At 45.0% G+C, this 23,859-nt stretch overlaps 1 protein-coding gene across 2 annotated transcripts in view; it reads left to right on the forward strand.

Moving 5' to 3' along the window:
* Nucleotides 1-23,859, forward strand: part of GRK3 (G protein-coupled receptor kinase 3) — a 119,348-nt gene that overhangs the window by 86,559 nt on the left and 8,930 nt on the right. For both annotated transcript variants that reach the window (XM_090062255.1, XM_090062256.1), the window contains 8 exons: nt 2,918-3,012; nt 4,005-4,112; nt 13,384-13,450; nt 13,684-13,784; nt 16,966-17,032; nt 17,516-17,611; nt 21,244-21,406; nt 23,051-23,187. In XM_090062255.1, coding sequence (XP_089918381.1) covers nt 2,918-3,012; nt 4,005-4,112; nt 13,384-13,450; nt 13,684-13,784; nt 16,966-17,032; nt 17,516-17,611; nt 21,244-21,406; nt 23,051-23,187 — 834 coding nt within the window. The remainder of the gene's footprint in view (nt 1-2,917; nt 3,013-4,004; nt 4,113-13,383; nt 13,451-13,683; nt 13,785-16,965; nt 17,033-17,515; nt 17,612-21,243; nt 21,407-23,050; nt 23,188-23,859) is intronic.

A 23,859-nucleotide genomic window follows, 5' to 3' on the forward strand; every position in this document is an offset into this window, starting at 1 on the left:
TCTTCATCAGCGACCTGGACGAGGGTGTGGAGAGCACCCTGTTCAAGTCTGCTGATGAGACCAAGCTGTGGAGTAAAGTGAATACACGGGCAGGCAGGGACCGCATCCAGGCAGACCTGGATAGGTTGGAGAAGTGGGCGGATCTGAACAGGACGCGGTTCAACAAGGACAAGTGCAGGGTGCTGCACCTGGGGAGAGGGAACCAGCATTATGGTTATAGGTTAGGGGCTGCCCCTCTCAGCAGCACAGAGGCAGAGAGGGATCTTGGAGTCAGGATTGACTCCAGGATGAATATGAGTCTCCAATGTGACGAAGCAATAGGCAGAGCCAACCACAGCCTGTCCTGCATCAACAGGAGCATCACTAAGAGGTCCAGAGAGGTCTTGCTCCCCCTCTATGCGGACGAGAATAGGATGGGTTTGCGGATGAGAATAGGATGGGTTTCAACACAAACAAGTGCAAGGTGATGCACCTCGGGAGGAAGAACTGGCACCATACCTACAGGTTGGGGAAACTCCCCTCTTGTCAGCACGGAGGCGGAAAGGGATCTGGGGGTCATCATCGATGCCAAGATGAACATGGGCCGGCAGTGTGGGGACGCGGTCAGGAAGGCCAACCGCACCTTGTCGTGCATCCACAGATGCATCTCGAGCAGGTCCAGGGAGGTGATCCTCCCCCTCTATGCGGCACCGGTCAGGCCGCAGCTGGAGTCCTGCGTCCAGTTCTGGGCGCCACACTTCAGGAGGGATGTGGACAGCATGGAGAGGGGCCAGAGGAGGCCACTCACATGATCGGGGGCAGCAGGGCAGGCCTTATGAGGAGAGGCGACGGGACCTGAACCTGTTCAGCTTCCACAAGAGAAGGCTGAGGGGGGATCTAGTGGCCTGTTATAAACTAGTCAGGGGGACCAGCAGGCACTGGGGGAGTCACTGTTCTCCCCGAGCACCGCCAGGAGTGACCAGGAATAATGGTCACAAGCTGGCAGAGGGGAGGTTTAGGTTAGATATCAGGAGGCGTGACTTCACGGTCAGGGCGGCTAGGGTCTGGAACCAACCTCCAAGAGAAGTGGTGCTGGCTCCTACCCTGGGGGTGTTTAAGAGGAGGTTAGATGCACATCTTGCTGGGGTTGTTTGACCCCAGTACTCTTTCCTGCCATGGCAGGGGGTCGGACTAGATGATCTGCCCAGGTCCCTTCCGACCCTAGAAACTATGAAACTATGGTCAGGCCGCAGCTAGAGTCCTGTGTCCAGTTCTGGGCGCCGCACTTCAAGAGGGACATGGAGAACCTGGAGAGGGTCCAGAGGAGGCCACTCGTGTGGTTGGGGGCCTCCGTGGCCAGCCCTATGAGGAGAGGCTGAGGGACTTGAATCTCTTCAGTCTCCGCAAGAGGAGACTGAGGGGGGATCTTGTGGCTGCCTACAGCCTTATCAGGGGCCAGCAGCAGGGACTCGGGGAAAGTCTGTTCACCAGGGCCCCCCTTGGAGTCACCAGGAACAATGGCCACAAGCTGAGGGAGGAGAGGTTGAGGTTGGATATTAGGAAGAACTACTTCACGGTAAGGGTGGCCAGAGCCTGGAATAGGCTTCCCAGAGAGGTGGTGCTCTCACCTTCCCTGGAGATCTTCAAGAGGAGACTGGACAGGCACCTGGCTGGGGTCTTATGACCCCTGCCACCCCCAGTGCTCCCTCCTGCCCATGGCAGGGGTCGGACTCAATGATCTGTCTCGGTCCCTTCCCACTCGGTGATTCTATGACTCTATGAACAAAGGGTACTGATGCTCATAGGTATGAAGCAACTAATATGTCTGCATGATGCTGTAGTGATGCAGGTGTAGCAAAATCTCTCCAGTTGTATTCAGGGTCAAAATTGAGGTGGTTTAGCTAACATGTACAGCTACAGGATCATGCACACATCACAGATTGTAACAGCTGCTCGCTCCCCCCCACCCCCCCTGGCCTTTTAAAACTGCTGCACGTATGTTTATCCATACCCTAAAATGATCCTGGCCAGAAGAAATCCAGTCAAGGGAAGAGCTATGTAGGTAGCTTCAGTGCTCAGTGCAGTACCCGTGACTTCGCACTAATCTGCAGAAAACTTATTAATAAAATGCTGCTTAATAATACTTAATATACCTCAGAAGAAAGCAGCTATTGAAATGATAAGGATTCATATCTGAATAAACACTGGTAACCAAATAGTGAAATGAAATGTGGTGAATAAGTGCCAAGTGCAAACCACTTTGGTTTAAATAGAGGTTAGAACTTTTATTAACTAGATTAATAAACTCCAGAAGAATTATTTCCATGTTGTATGGCAATAACTCTTGTCCAGTGCGTTCACCTTTCATACCATATTAATGATCTTATTCATCGAGTGAATGTTTGAGGGATCGAGGAGGGGCAGTTGAATTACGGAAGATTAATTGAGAGAAGTGGGTATGTCACTGAAGGCGAAGGAGGTTTTGGTAGATAGCTATGTGAGACAGAGCGACTAGGAGTGATGAGATGTGTCTGAAGTTTTGAAGCTGTAAAATTCAGGCAGCCACACAGAGGACGCAGGATATAAGCATTGGTATTTCTGTCCAGCACCTCAAAGGACTATGGAAGCTGTCCCCTGAATTCATGTTCAGTTAAATTCTTTCACGTGCCTCATATTTCAGACCAGTTTCCTTCTCCTGCTTTGCATTACGTCTGAGGGTTGCATTCTTCTGTGTAGTGTTTCAGTATAAAGGTGAATATAAAGCTGTTCTGTCAGATAACGCTCGCACTCTGGTTACAGAAGGCTGCTTTGGTACTCGTTTTGTACGAGGGCGGGTTGTTGTAATTGTGGCATCTGAGAGTTTCCGCTGTTTTGTGAAGTTGCTCAAACTTTCTTGTTTTCATTCAACAACAAGCCTCTACTCTTTGCTTATTTCTAGCCTGCAAACATCCTCTTGGATGAGCATGGACACATAAGGATATCAGATCTTGGTCTTGCCTGTGATTTTTCCAAAAAGAAGCCACATGCTAGTGTGTAAGTATCCCCTTCTCATGGCTGTGCCTGGTTCTGCTGTGAATCCTTTGCACTTCTTGAAGTTTTCCAAGGAGCATTCCTGCATTGGCTTGGAGATGGGCTAGATGACCTAATAGTTTTCTTCTGTCTCCACTCTCTACAATCCTGTGCAGTTGGAGCAGCTGATGTGTAGGCACAGGCTGGAGGATGACACATTATTTCATGATGATTCATTGTTCAGAGAAAATAAGCACCCTGTTTAATTTGAAGTACCAGATTGTTTTAATTATCCTAAATGATGGCCTTTCTGAAACAGACTAAAATTCAGGGTTTGTTGTGCTCTGATGTACTTGTAGGGTTGTTGTTTTTCTGCTAGGGCTTGGGCCGGATTTTGCTCGTTTCTACCTACTTCAGAGGTACAACTGAAATCTTAGTTTGTTGTCTCATGAAAAATTGTTGTATTTTGTTTGACTTGTTATACTTTTAAAGTCACATTCATCTTTGGTGTTCCTTAAGTAGGGTTGCCAAAAAAGGATGAATTTAGCCCGTTCCAAATCATTTGGCACTCGCTGCCTTCTAGGAATGAGCAGCAAAGCTTCCATACCAGCTGCCTCCAACCTTTGCCCTAGGGTAGAAGTGTGCACAGACAGGGGAGGCACGTAGAAAAGAAATGGTAGAGCAGAATTCAGCTTTATGGGCCTGACATCTGGGTTGTGAGTTAGTCTTGCAGGGGCCAGGGCTGGGGCGGACTGAAGGCGTATATAGCTTACCTCCTCTTCCAGCTCCTTGAAGCCTCATAATAGGTGGAAGTGTAGCAACCGCTAACCCCTAAAAAAGAAGGCTCCATGGTTTCACACAAACTAGAAACCTAAGTGGCTGAAATGGAAACAATTTAAAATGTCTCCCAGAGTTCATGCCATATTACTTTAACCCTCTTGCTGAGAGAGTGCAGGGTTTCATAAGATGTTAGATGTGTTTTGTAATTGAGATTCTGTTGGTGTTTCCCCCTTCAGTGGTACCCACGGGTACATGGCTCCAGAGGTGCTCCAGAAGGGAACAGCGTACGACAGCAGTGCGGACTGGTTCTCCTTGGGCTGCATGCTTTTCAAACTTCTGAGAGGGTAAGTGCAATCTTTTGCCCTTTTTAGCTTTGATGTCTTTATGTTCAGTCTTTAAAATTAGTAGTGTAGATGTGCTGCTTATTTAAATCTGTCTTACTGCTGTCCCTCCTACTTATTCCACCTCTGCACATAGGAATAAAAGGGTTTTTTTTCAGTTCTGGGCGCCTTCTCCTTTATAATGTTTCTGCCTTTCACAGCAGTTATGGATATGTCAGTGTGGGGCACAAGTCAAGCTGTCACACCCTCTTCGAATATAGTACACCTAAAGCAGTGGTTCACAACATTTTTTTAGACTCGTGGCAGCCCTCATTAGACTTGAGGCACCCTTTGGAACATACCAGCTCTTCATTTTCGTACTGTTTTTTGACTAAAGAAAAATAATAGAGCAATTCTTGTGTTTCAAAGAACTCAGAAAGACCAGGCCATGTCAAAATGGTTTAAACATTCTGGATTCCAATTTCAAATCTCTGGGCTTATCTTGTGCATCACGTGCACACATCTAATAGTACGTGGCACTCTGCATCGCTCTTGAAAAGATCTCAAGGGGCTGGAATTAAAAAAACCCAACACAATAATTCTAAAAGTTAGAAATTTGCAATATTTTCTTCTGAGTTGCTGGGTATCTTTGTCTGATGTGCACACATGTGGGGAAGAATTGAATCTTCAGGTGGGACTGAGGCTAGATGAGTAGTGGGGGAGGGAGGCTGAATTACTTGTCCTGGACAAAAAGCTTGAACTTGATGTGCTGAAGGAGGAACTGGTGCAAAGGTGTGTGGAGCAGAGAGGAGTGATGTGGCCAGCTCAGAAATGGGAGTCGTGGATTTTAATGGGTGTCTTTGCAGGGACTGCCGGTAGAGATATAGTTGTCAGGCTGCCTAGAAAGTGCGGTAGTTGGAGTGTATGTGGTGGGGGGCTGGACAAAAAGCATCAACATGTGGCTGGAAAGACATGGGTGGGTTTTAGAGATGATGTGTAGGAAGAAGCAGTGATGTTTTGACACCACCTGCGTGTGTGGGTTGGAGAAGTAGGAGGAGTCAAATGATTCCCAGGTTACAGGTGCGAGTCAAAGTGAGAACAGTGTATTCAGCACAGACAGGGAAGTGGGAAGGGCTAGCAAGAAACATCAGTGATTAGTGATGATGACAGAGACCCAAAAAGAGACATCTCTGGTCACCTGGAGTTGCAGAATCCGATGTGCACTAGCTCTGTGTAAATAGTGATGGCAGGGCTGTGTTGCCCTTTACTGACCTGAACAGTTAGCTAAAATTCAGGGGCCTGTTGGAAGGACAGTCTGCTAATGATTTCATAGATTTCATAGACATTAGGGCTGGAAGGAACCTTGGAAGATCATCGAGTCCAGCCCCCCGCCCGAAGGGCAGGAAGTCAGCTGGGGTCATAGGATCCCAGCAAGATAAGCATCCAATTTGCTCTTGAAGATGTTCAGTGTAGGTGCTTGAACCACCTCTGGTGGCATGCTGTTCCAGCCCTTGGGGGGTTGGACAGTAAAGAAATTCTTCCTTATGTCCAGCCTGAAACGGTCTTGCAGTAGTTTATAACTGTTTGACCTCATCATCCCTTGGGGCGCTCTGGTGAACAAACGTTCCCCCAGATCCTGGTGGTCACCCCTGATAAACTTTTAGGTGGCCATCAGATCACTCCTGAGCCTGTGCTTTTCCAGGCTAAAGAGTCCCATGGCTCTCAGCCTGTCATTGTAAGGTCTGTTTTCCTGACCTCTGATCATGCGCGTGGCTCTCCTCTGGACTCTCTCAAGCTTCTCCACGTCCTTTTTGAATTGTGGAGCCCAAAACTGGATGCAATACTCCACTGCAGCCTCACCAAGGCTGAGTACAGGGGGAAAAGGAGATCCTGGGATTTGCTTCAGAAGCATCTATGGATGCAAGCCAGCATTTTGGTCACTTTACTAGCTGCAGCATCACATTGCAGGCTCATGTTCATCTTGTGGTCAGTCATGACCCCCAAGTCTCTTTCTTCCGTAGTGCTAGCCAGCGTAGCACTGCCGAGCCTATAAGGGTGCTGCAGGTTTTTCTTCCCAACGTGGAGAACCTTGCATTTTTCAGTGTTAAACACCATCAGGTTCTTGTCTGCCCATTTGCTGAGCCTGTCCAGGTCAGCCTGGATTGCCTGCCTGTCGTCTGGTGTGGATGCTTTGCCCCAAAGTTTGGTGTCATCAGCGAACTTGGCCAGTCCACTTCTGACTCCAGTGTCTGCATCATTAATGAAGATGTTGAACAATATGGGTCCAAGGACAGAGCCTTGGGGGACCCCACTGGTCACAGGACACCATGATGAGTGACTTCCATCAATTACTACCTTCTGGGTCTGACCACGGAGCCAATTTCCCAGCCAGCGGATCGTGGTGGACCCGAGGCTGCAAGTGGCCAGTTTCGCCAAGAGGTGATCATGGGATACCAGATCGAAGGCTCTTTTGAAGTCAAGATATATGACATCAATCTCTTCTCCCTTGTCCAGGTGATAGGTCACCTGGTCGTAGAAGGAAATGAGATTGGTCAAGCAAGACCTACCTGCAACAAACCCGTGCTGGGTATCCCTTAGGATGTTGGTGTTGGCCAGCCCATCAAGGATGGCCTCTTTAATAAACTTTTCTAAGATCTTCCCCAGGATAGAAGTCAGGCTGATAGCCGGATCCACTTCCCTGCCTTTCTTGAAGATAGGCACCACATTGGCCTTCTTCCAGTCTTCGGGCACTACACCGGAGCACCAGGAGTTTTCAAAGACCAGTGCCAGGGGCCAGGCTATGACGCTCGCCAGCTCCTTGAGTACCCTGGGGTGCAGATTGTCAGGGCCGGCTGACTTGAAGGTATCCAGCTCTCAAGATGTTCCTTCACGAGGTCAGCATTAATGGAGGGCAGGGGATCTCCCTCACCCGGACCGTCCTGTCCCATAGCAGGCATGAGTGTCCCATGGGACTGATGAAAGACTGATGCAAAGTACCCATTTAATAGGTTGGCTTTTTCCTGGGTGTCAGTTGTCAGTTGCCCCATCTGGTTCAGCAGGGGTCCAGTGTTGCCCTTGCTTTTCCTCTGGCTCCCCACATATCTGAAAAAGGACTTTTTATTGTCCCTGATGCTCAAAGCTAGTTGGAGTTCAGTTGCAGCCTTGGCTTTCCTGGTTTCCTCCCCGCAGGACCAGACCAGTGCAGAATAATCCTCCTTGGAGGTGAATCCCATCCTCCATCCTTTGTAGGCCTTTCTTTTTAGCCTCAGGAGGTCCACTAGGTCCCTGGAGAGCCAGGGGGGCTGCTGTGCCCTCTTGCTGCCTTTCCTCTGAGATGGAATAGACTTAGCTTGTGCAATGAGGATCACTCCCTTGAGGAGCAGCCACCCTTCTTGAACTCCCCTCTCCCTGGGGTCATGGTCCCTTAGGGCCTCACTGACGAGCCTCCTGAGCTTGTCAAAGTCGGCTTTTCTGAAGTCAAGGACTTCTGTGTTGCTGACTGACTTGCCAGCTTTACGGCAGATGGTGAAGGTGATCAGCTCGTGGTCGCTGTCACCCAGCTTCCCATCGATCACTAGGTTGCCAGTTATGTCATCCCCGGTAGCCAGTACCAGGTCGAGCAGCGCTTTGCCTCTCGTTGGCCCGTAGACTTCTTGAGTCAGGTACAGGTCATCCACGCACAAGAGGAAGGTTTGCGACCGCTTGGATTTTGCTGAGTGATCTTCCCATGAGATGTCTGGGTAATTGAAGTCACCTATGACAACCATGGTCCTGGAGCATGGGGCCTCAGCCAGTTCCCAGGCAAACTCCTGGTCAAGTTCAGGACTTTGGGTGGGAGGTCTGTAGTAGACTCCCACCGTTGTGTCCCCTGTGCCGTGTTCCCCACGGATTTTAACCCAGAGGGTCTCCAGTCGTCCACCCTGGTCACCAAGATCAGCTTGCAGGGACGTGTAGCTTTCCTTAACATGGAGAGCTACACCCCCGCCCCTTTTATCTACACGATCCCTCCTGTACAGGGTATAGCCATCAATACCTGTGGTCCAGTCATGGGTTATCCCTATGACATCATAATTATTTGCACTGAGCAGGAGGATGAGCTCCTCCTGCTTATTCCCCAAGCTCCTTGAGGTAGGTCCTTCTCATGTACAAGCACTGAACAAAATCCTGTTGCCTTGAACACAGGAGGAAATCAGCAGCAGGCTATAGTTCCTTCATTCACAGTTCAAAGCTCTTTCAGCCAGCTCTTGACTCAGAAAAACTTTCTCTAGGCTTTGCTTAGGTCTGTGCTCCCATTTCAATGCAGGAAATGAGATGTCTGCATTACAAAGACAAGGAGAGTGTCTGTGCAGAGGTATCTTGTTGTAGTGCATTGCTCTTGATATCCCGGGACCTCTGTGCAAAGGTTGCAGGCCATGCCTACGACTTGGGGCTGTATCTTGGAAAGCGGTGACTCTGGCGGGGAAAAAAGTTTAGGGGTCACAGGGATCAAGCAACTCAGCATGAGCTCCATTCTTGATGCTGTGGCAAAATGTGATCTTTGGATAACCAGAGCAGTGAGTAACAGCAGGAAGTAATTCTGTCTCTGTGTGTGGCACTGTGGAGACAGCTGCCGTCTTGTTTTAAAAAGGATGTTGAAACTTTGAGGACAGTTAGAAAGGGACTGGAAAAAACAATTTTTGGCTGGAGAAATGTGCCTTAGAGCGAGAGACTTACCAAAGCGAAGATTCAGCGGTGACTTGATTCCAGAGTATGAGCCCTTTTGTTGGGACAAAATAACGGGTGCTAAAGGGCTCTGAAATCCAGTGGAGCAAGGCAGAACAAGAGCTAGTGGCTGGCAGCTGAGCCAGATGAGAGGTAAGGCCTGCATTTTCAACCCTGGGGGGAGGCAACATTGGAAAAAAGAGCCGGGGGAGTAGTGGATTCTCATTCTCTTGAGGTCTGTAAGGTGAGATGGGTTGCTTTTCTGGCACCGACGATTGACTCAAGTTCCTGGGCTCCCTCCTGTATCCTCCTTGGGTGTTGTGGTACAGAAGGACAGACAAGGTAATTCAATGATGTTTCTGGCTTTCGACTCTGAAGCTGCTCATCTCAGCAGGCAGATGTTGGGTTCAACTTTCTAGCGGGGCAGGTATCTCTTTTGTTAAATTCATCCATGGAGGTGAGTGTGTCTGGGGGCTGGGGAAGGGAGTGTGTGGAAGAGGAGTGATCCAAACTGTGCTCCCGTTGCTGTTGCTTCCTGACAGCTTATGGGGTGATGAAGGATGAAGAGGGGTTTTGCCTAATCTTTTTCTTGAAGCATTGGGCACTTCATAAATGCTTTTGATCAGTGGGGGCCAACCTTTTTGGCAGGCATACCACAAACCATCCCCACACCGATCCCGATCCCTTTCCCGATTTGCTATTCTGCTTTCAGCTCCTTGATCAAACTGCTGCTGTCCTTTCTGCTCCCTGCCTGGTCTGATGCTCTGATGCCCTATCTGTCACTGTGCTGTCTGTCCCCTCTGCAGTTTGCCATGTCGCGCACACAGGTTGCCTGTGGCACCCGGGCTGCAGGTTGGCCCTTGCTTTTGATCAGAAAGGCCTTTTCCTTCTGTATCTGGGCATGTGCAGCATGTCTTTAATGTTGTTTACCATGTTGATAGAAATCTCTGCCTATTAATGTTATTGTATATCATCTCAAGGTGCTTAAGAAGGTGAAATGTGGTCTGAAACAACAGGATAATTTAATAGATCTGCACTGGCTAATACAATTCCATGGGATGCATTGTAATTGGTGCATTAGCTTAGGCTTTCTATTGATAACTTTCTGTGCCTACAGTTTCACAGCCACAGAATATGTGCAGCACTTCAGAGATCGCTGACACAGGGAAAACATACTGTCCTCTGCCAGGAGAGCCTCTGAGGGCAGTGGTGGTGTGCACAGAAGCCGTGCTGTGTGGGTGGCATTACGGTTCAGCTGCTTGTGCTGTGTCCTTACTCATTGGTATATTAAGCACCCAAAGCTATGTTGCAAGACTGTAAGGAAGTTTTACTGAAAAGGGGTTTATTCTCTTTGTCTCGCACACATAAGCGCGCGCGCACACACACACACACACGGGACTGTAATATATTATACCCCCTTACTATCATTCAAAAGCTTTCTGGGAGTCTACTTCTAGCATAATAGCAGCAGCAGCAATCTCACTGTGTTTTCTCAGCAATTCTGTTGCTCTCTGCTTTATTTTTATTTCATTTGGGAGCTAGTGTATTGCTGAGAAAAATGGATCCCATTATTTTTTAATTAAATTGTTCTGTTTGAGGAGTTTGACTGCTGTTTTAGAAACTTTTCATTTATATCATCTGCAAGGCCATGAAGTTTGCATTAAATCTATAGTATTTTTCTCATCAGCAATTGCAGAAAGTCTTCGTAGGCTCTAACTGCTTCTGCTCAGGCTCATGGGTATTCCTTGCATACGTGTCCTGTATGTTGGAAGAGAACAGGTCCCTGTGAGTCACAGTCTATGCTTGGTCCTTACGTACACTTCTGTTTGTCCTCAAGAAGACCACATGTGGCACAGGGCTTGAATGTGGCAGTGAAGGTCTTCTGATATTATTTACTTGATCTCTGATTAGTCACAGCTCCTTAATGCTGTGAAATATCTACTCTCATTTGGATCTAAAATTACGAAAAACACCCCCCCCCAAACTTGATTGACATATCAAAAGTTGAAATCTGCATTAAAAAGGGCAGAGAGAGAGAGAGATGCTAGAACCATAAGCCACGACAGGCCTAAAATTAGAAAAATTTCACATGGAGAGTACGTACCTTTGTGCCTAGGTACAAATATAAATGGTTTCATAAATAACCTTTTATGTTAGTGCTGCTTAAATGTCTTTCTTTTCAGTGTTATAGTTATTTCACTGGATGAAAAACATTTGGTCTATGTTAATTCTGTGAATTTTTTATTTTAAACTAGTTAAAGACTTTTCCGGCAAACTGGCCTGATAAGGTTTCCTCTCCCCACCTCTCCAAAACAATTGTTATTGGGCTCATAATGTAATCTTGTTGTCTTTTTCTGTATTGTAGTTTTTCTAGCATATTTACAATGTTATCAGTTGTTTGGGATTCAGTGTAATAATTAATGCCATTGAAAATGCACCATATTTTTATTGGTTGTAGATGTCAGGTGGAAATAATTTAATAAACAGGGTTATCATAGAAAAATAAGTTTCCCAAGGGAAGAAGTAAACTGATTTAGTGCAGCCTTTAAGTTAGCTTAAAAAACATGAGGCCCTCAGCCCTTCAAAATTAGAGAGAGAAAAAGAATGGACTCCCCTTAAAAGCAAACCGGAGTCAGAATTTAATTTCATCATAGTGCTAGCACTCTGTTTCGTTAGGTATTGAGAAGAGATGGTGTGACCTGCCCGCCAAGTAGGTAGGAATACTTAGGAATGGGGAGGGGTTTGTTTGAGATTTTTGTGTTTCAGCAGGTCAGAAAGTTTAAAAAGGTGTAGGTATTTCTGAACAGCTTCATACTTACCCATTTCTAGCTAGAAACGGAAATCTATGCGGACAAGTGAACATTTGTAGAGGATGTGAGGTTATACGCTGCTGTACTTTAAAAAGGCTAGTAGTACTTTAATGGATTTCCCATTATGCTAATAATGTTTTCTTGCAATGAGAGTGCCTTGCTGAATCTGTCTTCCATTTTATAGTCTTCTATTAACTCTTCCCATGGGTAGTTTTAGGTAAGTCCTAATGTATCTTTTGTCTGGACGCATCCAAAAGCAGAATGTGATTTTTCGCTTTTTTTTTTAATGTAATTTTTTTGTTTTTCCAGCAGACATATATGGCTACGTAGAACTTTAGAAGACTGGTAGATTTATCTCAAAAGCTAAGAAGTATTAGTCAGCAAGTATTTATTGCAAATGGTCCATTTCGTTTTATTGATGCTAAAACAAAAATGGCCATTTAAGGTAGTCAGGGTCCTCTCATCCTTGTTCACAAATGATGATCATTAGCTAGATTTTTCCATTTGCTTTGTCAAATTGGACAGATGCATTCAGTGATAACTAATAGCGATCACTTACAAAGCACTTTTAAGCTCTAGATCTTAGCTCTTTGTAAAGCAATGTGAACAGATAGATAGTTTTTGAATTCCAAATGTAAGGAGGCCCCCCACCAGTGTTCATTACAATTTTTAGATTAATAGGACAGATACTACATTTTTGAAAGCAAACATTCTTCATGAACCCCAGCTGTTAGAAAACAGAGAATAAATCTCAGCTATAATCAACTAGCCAAAAACTCCTGGTTAATTTTTATTTTTCAGGCTGGTATTCAAGGATTGCACTAAAAATAATGCCATGTCAAGAACTGCAACTGTTCTAAAAACCCTAAATATGTAGAAAGAAAATAATTTATTATATCCTTTGAAAATCTACTGCAGTAGAGCAAAATAGAATAACACATTTCACATTCACCAAAACAGCCCTGTTTCCTTGGTGCGTCATATGTAAAAACTTTTACACCCAACCCTAATCATGTGTTTGTAGCAGGGGCTGTCTATACAGACTGTGCAGGTCACCCCCCACCAGGTAGTATTTGACTTGTAAATCTAACTTCTTGCTATGTACTTTCTGTATAGCAAGGACATAAGCAGCTCTGCAGAAGGTATTCAGTTTTCTTTAGTAGACATTTTTAACAAATGTTCTCAAAGATTTTAGCCATCTGGTAGCTGCAAAGAATTTCCCTGTAAGCTGACACTATTTATTTTATAGGGTACTTAATCAATGAGTACTTCAGTACTTGATGTATAAGTACTGGAATCATTACTCAGATTGGACACATGAATTAACTAGCCATCTGGATGTATATTAGGAATAGGCTTCCCTTAGTTTAATTATCTTAATGGGGATATTTGGGTGTAGTCAGTAAAGGGGTAAAGATGTCTGTCCTCTAGAACAATTGCAATATTTGTATGAAGTCGCAGACTACCAAATAGTTAGGAAGAATTTGCTTTTTCAAAGCTCTGCAGAGTATTTAAGTAAATGAAAGGCCTGCAAAACAACTCAGATATTGTAGGGTGATTCCTACTTGCAGTTTTGAATTGCGTTTCAGTGTTTGAGAAGTCTAATTTTTCAGTGGAAATGCTAAATGTTTCACTGCTTGTCTTGCTGTTCTGCAGGACAGGGATTGAGCAGTTTGAAGAATGGGACTAACAGGATGCTACACTCTTTTCCGGGGTTGCCACAGCTGAAATAACCTGATATGTTATGGCTTTACATTTATTAGTACATTTTCTTATTTCTACAGTCACAGTCCTTTCAGACAGCACAAAACCAAAGATAAGCATGAGATCGACCGGATGACACTCACCGTGGTAAGGATTCTAATGATAGTTCGTTTATATTTTTCATGCTTTGCTAATTATATTTCCGCTTAAAAAAAAAATGCATCAGCTGTGCAGCATCTACTTGGTGCAAAAACCATTTTATTCAGTATGAATACATGCAGGAGCTATGCCCATAAACATTTCAAAGGATTGATAGCACAAGACTCAATTGGTTCCATAAAGTTGCACAATGATTATTTTCTTGCTGCTTTTTCACTCAGAATGTGGAGTTACCAGATTCATTTTCCCCTGAACTGAAGTCTCTTTTGGAAGGGCTTCTACAACGAGACGTTAGCAAGAGGCTCGGCTGCCAGGGTAGAAGGTAGGCTCTGACTCCTTTGTCACTTTGAATGAAGGATCTACTGTATTTTACATTAAAATCTGCTTCCTGTTGCTGTAACATGTTGGTGTTGGCAAGAAGGTATTAAAGTGCCATATAGAGGTTTTTTTTCAGCCTGCTTTGTATTCTTGGCAGGCTAAAATATTTCTTTTTGTGATGGAAGTTTATGCAGGAATTATGGCTAACTTTGCTCTGAATATTTTTTGGTTTTGATGGCAGTTAGCTTAATTTTATTTTGCATGTCAAACATTTTTGCTTGCTCTGTAGCCTTCATGCTTTTGCTTGATCTGGCTTTCTCTTTTGAGAAGCAACTATATCTTGACTCAGCTGTCTTGAGGACTGTGCTTATTAGCTTATTTTAAATCATGTGGCCATCTTGTCACTGTTAAGAAAAGGTCAGTGTTTGCTGGCAGTTTTAGCATGAAAGTGTTTGAGAATATTTGAGAACCTGGCCTCCTAGTTTGCCCCCACAGTTAATTGTTGATGCAGTTGAACCATTTAACCATCCAACTCTTATCTGTAGACACGTCTGTGGACAGTGATATCAGGGGGCTTTGAATGACACTAACAAAATACACGCTTGCTTCTTAAATTCAGTTTTCCATTATGTAGGCAACATTCTCAAGATAAAAATAAAGTTAACACAGTGAATAGGGGAGGCTGAGAGCTGGGAACCACTTACAGGTTCTGCTAACAAGTGTATGGTTTAGTATTTAAGACAGTAATACATACTAGGAAGGTGTAGGTGTTTGGAAGCATTGATTTAGCTATAACCATTTTTCCATGTTCAGGTATTTATTTTTTCTCTTCTGTGCTGAGAAGGGAGTTCATTTTCCTAAATACAGATATCATCGAATCGTAGAAGTAGGTTCGGAAGGGACCTTGTAGATCTTCAAGTCCAACCCCCCGCCTGGGTGGGAGAAAAGACTGGACTCAAATGAGTCCAGCCAGGTAGTCATCAAGCCTCTTCTTAAAGATCCCCAGGGTAGGAGCCAGCACCACTTTCCTTGGAAGTTGGTTCCAGCTTCTAGCCACCCTGACTGTGAAGTAGTTCTTGCGGATGTCTAATCTAAACCTACTCTCTAATAATTTGTGTCCATTGTTCCTTGTCATGCCAGGGGGCGCGAGGGGAAACAGTGTCTCCCCCAAACCCTTCTGGTCCCCCCTAGTGAGTTTATAGTCAGTCACCAGGTCCCCCCTCAGCCTTCTCTTGTGAAGGCTGAACAGGTTCAGGTCCCGCAGTCTTTCACTGTAGGGTCTGCCCTGTAGTCCCTGGATCATGCGGGTGGCCCTCCTCTGGACCCTTTCAATGTTGTCCACATCCCTCCTGAAATGGGGCGCACAGAACTGGACGCAGTACTCCAGCTGTGGCCTGACCAGTGCCGCATAGAGGGGGAGGATCACCTCCCTGGCTGTACTTGAGATGCATCTGTGGATGCACGACAAGGTCCGGCTAGCCCTGCCAGCTGTGACATCGCATTGTCGAACCATGTTCATCTTGGAGTCAATAATGACTCCAAGATCCCTTTCCTCCTCCGTGCTCTCAAGAAGGGAGTTTCCCATCATATAAGTGTGCTGCTGGTTTCTACTGCCCACGTGCAGCACCCTGCACTTGTCAGTATTGAAACACATCCTGTTTGTCAGCCCACTCTTGTAACCTATCCAGGTCTTGTTGCAGTGTTTCCCTCCCTACTAGCATGCTCACCTCACCCCAAATTTTGGTATCATCAGTGAATTTAAACAGGGTGCTTTTCACCCCACCGTCCAAATCGCCGATGAAGAAATTGAACAGCGCAGGCCCAAGGACCGAGCCCTGGGGGACTCCGCTGCCCATTTCCCCCTAGGTCGAATATGACACATCCACCACCACCCTCTGAGTACGACCCTTGAGCCAATCTGGAATCCATCCGACTGTGTAGGCATCAATGCCACAGTCGCCTAGTTTTTTAATGAGGATGGGGTGGGAGACGGTGTCAAAGGCCTTGCTGAAGTCTAGAAAGACTATGTCCACGGCAACACCTGCATCCATTGCCTTTGTGACCTGATCATAAAAGGCAATCAGGTTGGTCTGACATGACCTGCCCCTAATGGAACCGTGCTGGTTGCCCTTGAGCATCATTCTTGAGGCCGGCCCATCGCAGATGTGCATCTTGAGGATCTTCTCAAAGAGTTTCCCAAGGATTGAGGTAAGAGTGACAGGCCTATAGTTGCCCAGGTCCTCCCTCCTCCCTTCTTTAAAGATGGGGACCACGTTGGCTATCTTCCGGTCATCTGGCACTTGGCCCGAGCACCACGAGCGCTCGTAAAGCCGTGCCAAGGGCCCTGCAATAACCCCTGCTAGCTCCCTCAACACTCCGGGGTGGAGAGCACCTGGACCCGCTGACTTGAACACGTCCAGCCCCTCCAGAAGCTCTCCAACTCAGTCCTTCCCAACCCGAGGTCTGGAGGAGTTCCCCTCGAGTCCGTCTTGCATCACAGCGGCGAAGTCCCGGTCCCTGTCCAAGAAAACGGAGGTGAAGAATTGGTTAAAGAGGTCTGCTTTCTCCTCTGGCGCAACCACCAGATTGCCCAGCGTACTTTGCAGGGGCCCCACATTACCCGGTGCCTTCTTCATCCTCCCTGTATATTTGAAAAAGGACTTTTTATTATACTTGATCTTGGATGCTAGTCCTAGCTCTGTGTCCGCCTTAGCTTTCCTGACAGCCCCCCTGCAGGCCCGAGCAGAGGAGGTATACTCCTCGTTGGAGATAGCACTGGGTGTACACTGCCTTTTTGGCAATCGGGCATTCCCAGACACCCTTGGTGAGCCAGGGGGGCTTTCGGGCACTCTTGCCCCCCTTGCTTCTTGTTGGGATGGACTCCCCTTGGGCCCTGAGTATCATCTCCTTAAGGAAGGACCACTCGTCTTGGACACTGAGTTCCCCTGCCCTCAAGGACTCCAGCGCCTCACCCAGTAGTCTCCTCAACTTGTTGAAGTTGGCCCTCCTAAAGTCTAGGGCTACCGTCTTGCTGCAGGCCCTTGATGTATTTTACTGAGGCTTTGATGGAAACATTCAATCTTTAATGCTTCTAATTTAAATCAGTAGTTTAGAAATATGTTTCTGAAATCTGAGAAATCTGTTCTTTTTTGGGTTTTTTGAGCTACTTTTTTTTTCTTTTGCAGTGCACAAGAAGTAAAAGAGCATCCTTTTTTTAAAGGGATTGACTGGCAGCAGGTCTATTTACAAAAGGTAAATACATTAAAAATCCAAACAACTCTTATAATAAAGCAGGAGAAAGAAGGTAAGGAGACTGAGATAAGATAATGGAGCAATTCTCCCTGCCTTGTACCTGGTCTAGCCCATAACATCCATGCTGATTTAAGAGCAACGTTGGTGTAAAATGTGAACATCAGTGTTAGTGAGTGAAGAGCTCTGATACGGAGCACTGTGGTCCCACTTTGCACAGCTTCAAATAACTGCCTGGGAGAATCTTGCCTTATCTTTTAAATCATTTCTGCCCTCTGACTCTCAATAAACAATACCAGGAGATCTTTTGGGTGTCTTTAGAAGATGTTTTGCTGAAGGAATGGTATATACTGAGGAGCCTTTTGGTATTGCCTTTTGGTCTGAAACCCTGTGAAGGACATGTATGAATGCAGAATGAACTGAAATAATGTATGTTAATTGAGAAATTGGCTGTGTAAACTATACCTTCCCACCTTTGACTTGTAGTACCCTCCACCATTGATTCCTCCCCGGGGAGAAGTAAACGCCGCAGATGCATTTGATATTGGCTCCTTTGATGAAGAGGACACAAAAGGCATTAAGGTATATATGGAATATTTTCCCATAAGTTTGTCATCTTTTATACTTTTGGATGGAAGAGTTTGAATGACAGCTTTTGGCAGTCAGTACAGGCTCTAGTTATACTCACGCTTCACTGTAAGGGTGCATATAACTTTGTATACTTCAGTGGGTATGTTCACATGCTTTAGAATCTTAATGATAAATAATAGAGCAAGTTATAATGAATAAGGGTTTTTTTCCAGGTGTTGGTATATTTGTTTTACATTCTAGGTGGACTGAAGTTCAGTTTCTTTAGCCTCAGGTGAATATAGGTTAATCAGATGGCTAAGTAACTTCAGTTTATAAAGCATTTGGACAAACAGCTTAAGTTTTTCAAATCATGTGTCCATGTTTTACAGCACCAAAAATGCTAGGGTAAGGTTTTCATGCAGCTAGTTCTTGGTATGGAGAAAATACAGTTGCACAACCACACCAGGATTTGTGTGTTCCACGCATCCAGTAGCTATTTCAATAACTTTCCCACCTCTGACACATTCAGGATGAAATTTTCCTCTCTCCTAACCACCATGGCAATTTTATTCTTGGTGCAGTTCTCCCTTGGGTTTCCACAGATACGTTTCCTGGAGATACTGGTGGGAGTTCAGTATATCAAACGAGGATAGATTATGCAGTAGAGAGTCCATAGGACTCATTAGAGAGAAAAATGTGTCTAGTAGCATGACTGCAACTTAACATTATCTTGTCCATTACAACTTCAGAGCATATTAAGAACGTGAATCCTTCTAACACTCCTGTGAGGTAGGTAATTACCATTGAACTTCAAAATGAGGACTTCTCAGGTGTCTGAAAGCTGAAAAATGTAGGGGGAGAATTCAGGAGACAGACCAGTATGGATATGGCTTACTTAAATATTTTCCCCCTTTAGCATCTGTTCTCTGCCACTGCAAGACAGGGCTGGGAAAATGGCCTAGGCAGAGCTGTGGTCTGACCCAGTGCAGCATCGCTAAAGTTCTTATGGATCTCCTTAGATGTTAGCATTACAATTAAACTAAAACCTATTTAAACAATGCAAAGGAAAGAAACCTAAAGTTACAATTATTCCATTCTTAATTTCTCATGCTTATCTAATGCAGCACCTAATATACTATTATGTCTTCTGCTCTGAAACCTCCTCAGTTGCTATACATAATGGGAGAACTTAATGCTCAGGTTCAAAGGCATCTCCCCGTCATTATTTTTAACATACTTTTCTTTTATAGCTTGAACTTTATTCTTGTTATTAGAGGAGTGAGTCAGGAGAGAAACTAATTGCTCTAAACTTCCTAAGCAAAAACATATTAACTACCCACAGTGCCTAAAATGGGAGCCTGTCTGTCACTGTCACCTTCTGTAATTACCAGCAGTTGGCATGAGGTGGGTTTTAGATGTTCAGGAAGAAATATGAAGAACAAATAATGTTTTTCTACCTTAGAAGACTCCTCCTGAGCCACCAGTAGTAGTAGTAAATCTCATTTCTGGAAACACAGGTAAATATGATCTTGTGAGGAGCAACTAGGTTGTCCTTTTTAAATATTTGGGGATCTTAAGTTTTCAGCAAGGCATGTATTTGTAAATCAAGCTGCTCTCTCATCACAGTTTATTCTTTGCCTAGGTTGTACATTAGTTATATTTATTCCCTGAGTCATGAGTCAGTGAGTGTTGTAATGTTGTGTGGAGACCTGCTTCTTCAGTTTCCACTTCGGCTAAGACTTTATAGTCCTTTCGTCAGGACTTGAATAGTCTAGTACATCTCAGTCAGGCCCAGAAGAATGAAGGTTTTCAGAAAAACAGCTTTTATAGCTTGCTGAGAAGAATGGCACAGTTTGGATATGAGCTCTCAATTGTTATATTCTTTTCCATGGTCTGTGGTGATGAGTACAAGGGAAGTGCCCAAAGGCCCCAGTCAAGAGCAGCGCCTCTTTGTCCATCTAATAGCACAACATTGTCTTTGCTCCCGTGATTGTCAGCAAACCAGGCAACAGCTGATAGGATGTTATATAACAGCAGGGCAATCGGGTGCTAGGCAGAGGTTGGTAGAATGCGTTCCAAATTTATATTATCGAGTTCGGTTAGTGTTCCTTCTTTTTGCAGCTGGTAATCCTCAGCCTGGCATTAGCTGGGGGGTTTTTGGGGTGTAAGGGAGGGGTTTGGTTGCTTTTTCCCCACAGATCTATTAGACCCTTGGCTGACATGCCCTGCCATAATGATTTTATTTTTGCTTTGCATCAGAACCATTGGGGACGAGCAGCCCCAAGCGCAGACTGTTAGTGCAAGGATGCAGTGGTCAGGTTTGTCTCTGGGAATCATGTGCTTGGATCCAGGGCTTGTTTTACTTAAATAAAACAGAAGGGAAGTTCCTTCTGCTCTGTTGCAATTTCATCCCACGGCTTGCTCTCGCTCCTCAGTGGCTTTCCGTACCCCTCACTATTAGCAGCCTCACGTTCAAATTGGCCCTTGTGACATCTCAGAGAAGAGGCCTTTTGTCTGAGAGCCTGCGTGACCCCAAGGGCCTTTGACGTGCATGGGGTCTGCCCATATCCCTTTGGAAATGAGAGCTCTTCTTCCAGGATGAGTTGGCCTGCTGAGCCTTAAATCTATAAGGGTCTTAGCAGGGTGGGGACAGGGCGGGAGGGAACAAGCATGGCTTTCTTTCCTTTCTGCTGGAAAGTCTCGGACCTTGCTGGAGCCCAGGAGTGTGCATGTTCTTTTCAGTCCTCTGCTGCTTGGCTCTAGTCAACATCCTTTGTGGTTAGCAAAGCAAAGTGAGCACCTTACCATGCTTCTCTGAAAGGGATGTCCAGCTTTTCCAAAGAGGGCTGGAGCAATGAATGAATGGATAGCCAAGTTGAGATGAGGAGTGGAGCATCACTGAAGACTGAGTCTGAAACAGAAAGCACCAATCATCTTTTGGAGGAAAATATATTGGTCGTGCTTAGCTCTGTACTACAGACTCGGTGCCAATGCATTCAGCCCACGAGGTCGCTGTATCAAACCACAAGAGAGTGCTCCTTTTCACGGAGCCAGTAACTTAAGCTGCATTGTGCTGAATGCAACTGAAGTGCAGGAGTTAGTGTGGGAAGGGAGAAGGGCTTTGTGACATGAAAATTAGGTGAAATGAGCAGCTCACATTTACTGTATTTTAAAGGTGAATTATTAGTGATGTGAAGTTACTGTGGAAGCATGGAAAAGCATCTTTGTAGGGAAATTGCCTTTTCATATCAGCTTAGGATCTATTTTTACAGGTTTTTTCTAATCAGAATTTTTCTCTTGAAAGTGCTTTTAAAACCATTTGACATGCAGTTGACACTGATTGTATAACTGTGTTAAGAATTCAGCCGTATAAAATATCTGTTTAAATATAATGGTGACAGAACATGACGGGGCACTATCGAACAAGACTTTCAGACCTATCGTGCCAAACAGTTTTTACTTGATCACCCCCAAGGAACTAATATTGTGTACCCTGTACAAAACTACAGGCCATCTTTTATTTTAAACAGTGTCAGAATCTGGTCTTTTAAAATGATGTCTAATGTGGCCTTGGAATCATCACGTGTCTCTAGTGAGAGCCTAGCTTACTAAACTCCTCTTTTTATGACATTTTTCTTCCATAGTTGCTTGATAGCGACCAAGAATTGTACAAGAACTTCCCTCTGGTGATATCAGAACGCTGGCAGCAAGAAGTAGCGGAAACCGTCTACGATGCAGTAAATGCAGACACAGATAAAATTGAGGCCAGGAAAAGGGCCAAAAATAAGCAGCTTGGACACGAGGAAGGTAATACATTAAGTAAAACCAGCAGTATGTTCCATGCCTGGTAGTAAGCATGTTCCCAAGGGCACCTTGTTATTTTATATTGTCAGTCATGACCTATCCTTAGCGATCATGCTCTAAATCAGTGGAGGCCAACATTTTTGGGGTGTGCCACAAGTGATCCCTGCACCCTCCTTGAGTGCTACTCTGATCCTCTCTCCTTGCCTGATCTGCTGCTCTGTTTTCTGCTCCCAGTTGTGTGCTCCCTCCCTGATCCATTCTTCTGCTTTGTGTTTTCATTCCTGTGCTTCCTGCCTCGCTTTTTCTGCCGTATCTGCCGCTGTATTGCCTTTCCTGTCCCCAGGCTTGCCACCTGCCATGCCCAGGCTGCCTGTTCCCCTTGTGGCATCCGTGCCTCATCTCTAAGTAGTCCTTTGGATTTCATTAAATTTGATTTATTTATTTGTCATATTTCTATAATAATGAAATCTCTGCTGGCTTCTGAAAATGCTTTGGGGTGTTTTATAAATAGATCATTTGGCCTTTTTCAAACAGCCACAAATAAATACTTTAAAGGCAAGAGAGAGTACTTTGTGGTGCCTTGAGTTGATATCAAGTATAACCTATCTTCAGGTTATCCTGGATTTTAATTTGTGTCAAGGATGGGTATCGTAAATTAAACACCCAGCCATTAAACTAAATGTAATGCCTTGCCTGGCATACCATGGTCTGATGACTCTACTGGGACGTTTTGTTTGGTAATAGATCCGCTATAGTGGATCCATTATCATTGTCCAGATTGTGCATTGACCTGCATCCGCTCAGCTTTTACTTTGTGCTGAGGATGCATTTTGTCCCAAATTCTCCCTCCCCCTCCTCTACCACCACTTGATTCGTATTGTTTTTGTGTGCTCTCTCAACATAGCTCAAAGCTTTTCCTTTGTGTGTTTTGTTTTATAATCTATAATAAACTATGAGTTATGGCACTGAAACATGGGCATGTTTCTTCATCCAAATGGTGGTGCCAGCAACCCAAGGATTGCTTCCCCCATATGTGCTAAGCAGCAGCCCCAGCAGGCTAGCTCATCACAAGAGCTCTCAACTGGAATTGCTATTAAGTGAGAAAGGTGTCAAAAGCACAGCCACGGTCCCTGCCCTACAGTGTGTTATCTGCAGCCTTCTGTTTGTATTGTTCCCTCAGGTCTTCTGATAAATTCTTAATTGAGTCAGGGGTGGGGAAAGTAATATCAAATTGAAGAAGTCTTTTTTGACACTTGAAGTCAAGCAGAGGAGTCCTGTTGCAAGCCTGCAAGCTTGTCCAGATAGGTTGCTATGCAAGATTTTGCAGTTCATGCTTTCAACTAGGAATCAGATGTCTTCTTGAACAGAGCCAGGTTCTGTTCTCAGTTACTCTAGTACAGTCGCATTGACCTTAGATGTAATTGAGAGCAGAATGGGTCAGTGTGTGTGTGTGTGTGTGTGTGTGTGTGTGTGTGTGTAATAACTAGAAAGCGACAGGGGACTTGCTCCAGAGAGTAGTGGGTGTATGCAATTTTTGGTCAAGAGGTTTTGAAAAGCATGAGTAGGCTTTTTCTGAACATGTCCTATTTCTAGAGTGCTCTGTATTGTAGCTTTACTTGCCATAATGACATTTTTATTTTATCCCAGACTATGCACTAGGGAAGGACTGTATTATGCATGGGTACATGCTAAAATTGGGGAATCCCTTTTTGACTCAGTGGCAACGCCGTTACTTTTACCTCTTTCCAAACCGACTTGAATGGCGAGGAGAAGGAGAATCTCGGGTAAGTGTAATTACTTGCTAATATTGTTGTCAGGAGGTATCAGATGCAGGCAGGCAGCGTAGGCTAGACCTGCAAGTCCGCACGCAGCCACATGTCCCATGGAAGTCGGTGAATTTTGCCTGAGTAACTCGTGATGGCAATATGCTCGCACCTTTGCTCACACTGGGTGGATCTACACAAGCCTAATAACACTGCTCAGTAGTGTAGCTCAGTGGTTAAAAACTGTGCTAATAGCTTACTGCTTAATGTTATTAGGCTAATGCTCAGTAAGTGTCACAAAATAACTGTGCCAGTGCTACTGTGCAGTAACTCTTGTTACTGCTCCTTTAGTTAGTACTTCATTAAGCAAGTACTAAACTAAACGTGCAGTGACTGTGGCGCGTCAGTGAACGTGTAGACGTGCCCACTGAGTACCGTTTGAGTAGAGTGTTATTGTGTTAGGTGGTTGCGTCAGTTCTAAGAGCTATAAAATTGACTTTGCAAAATCATTTTTTTAAAGATTTGGTAGTTCATGATGATGTTGTTTTTCATTTAGGATCTCTGGTGTATATATCCAAAAAAAACCATAAACTGGTAAGGTGTTAGAAACTCTATAGCATTTGACTTCAAAGGAAATGCTATAGTACCTGTAGATCAGTCCACTTGTGATCTTGTTCTAGGGATGTCATCTCT

The sequence above is a fragment of the Crocodylus siamensis genome, chromosome 9 (genome assembly GCF_052110815.1).
Source record: "Crocodylus siamensis isolate JL-2025a chromosome 9, ASM5211081v1, whole genome shotgun sequence".
NCBI classification, from domain to species: Eukaryota; Metazoa; Chordata; order Crocodylia; family Crocodylidae; genus Crocodylus; species Crocodylus siamensis.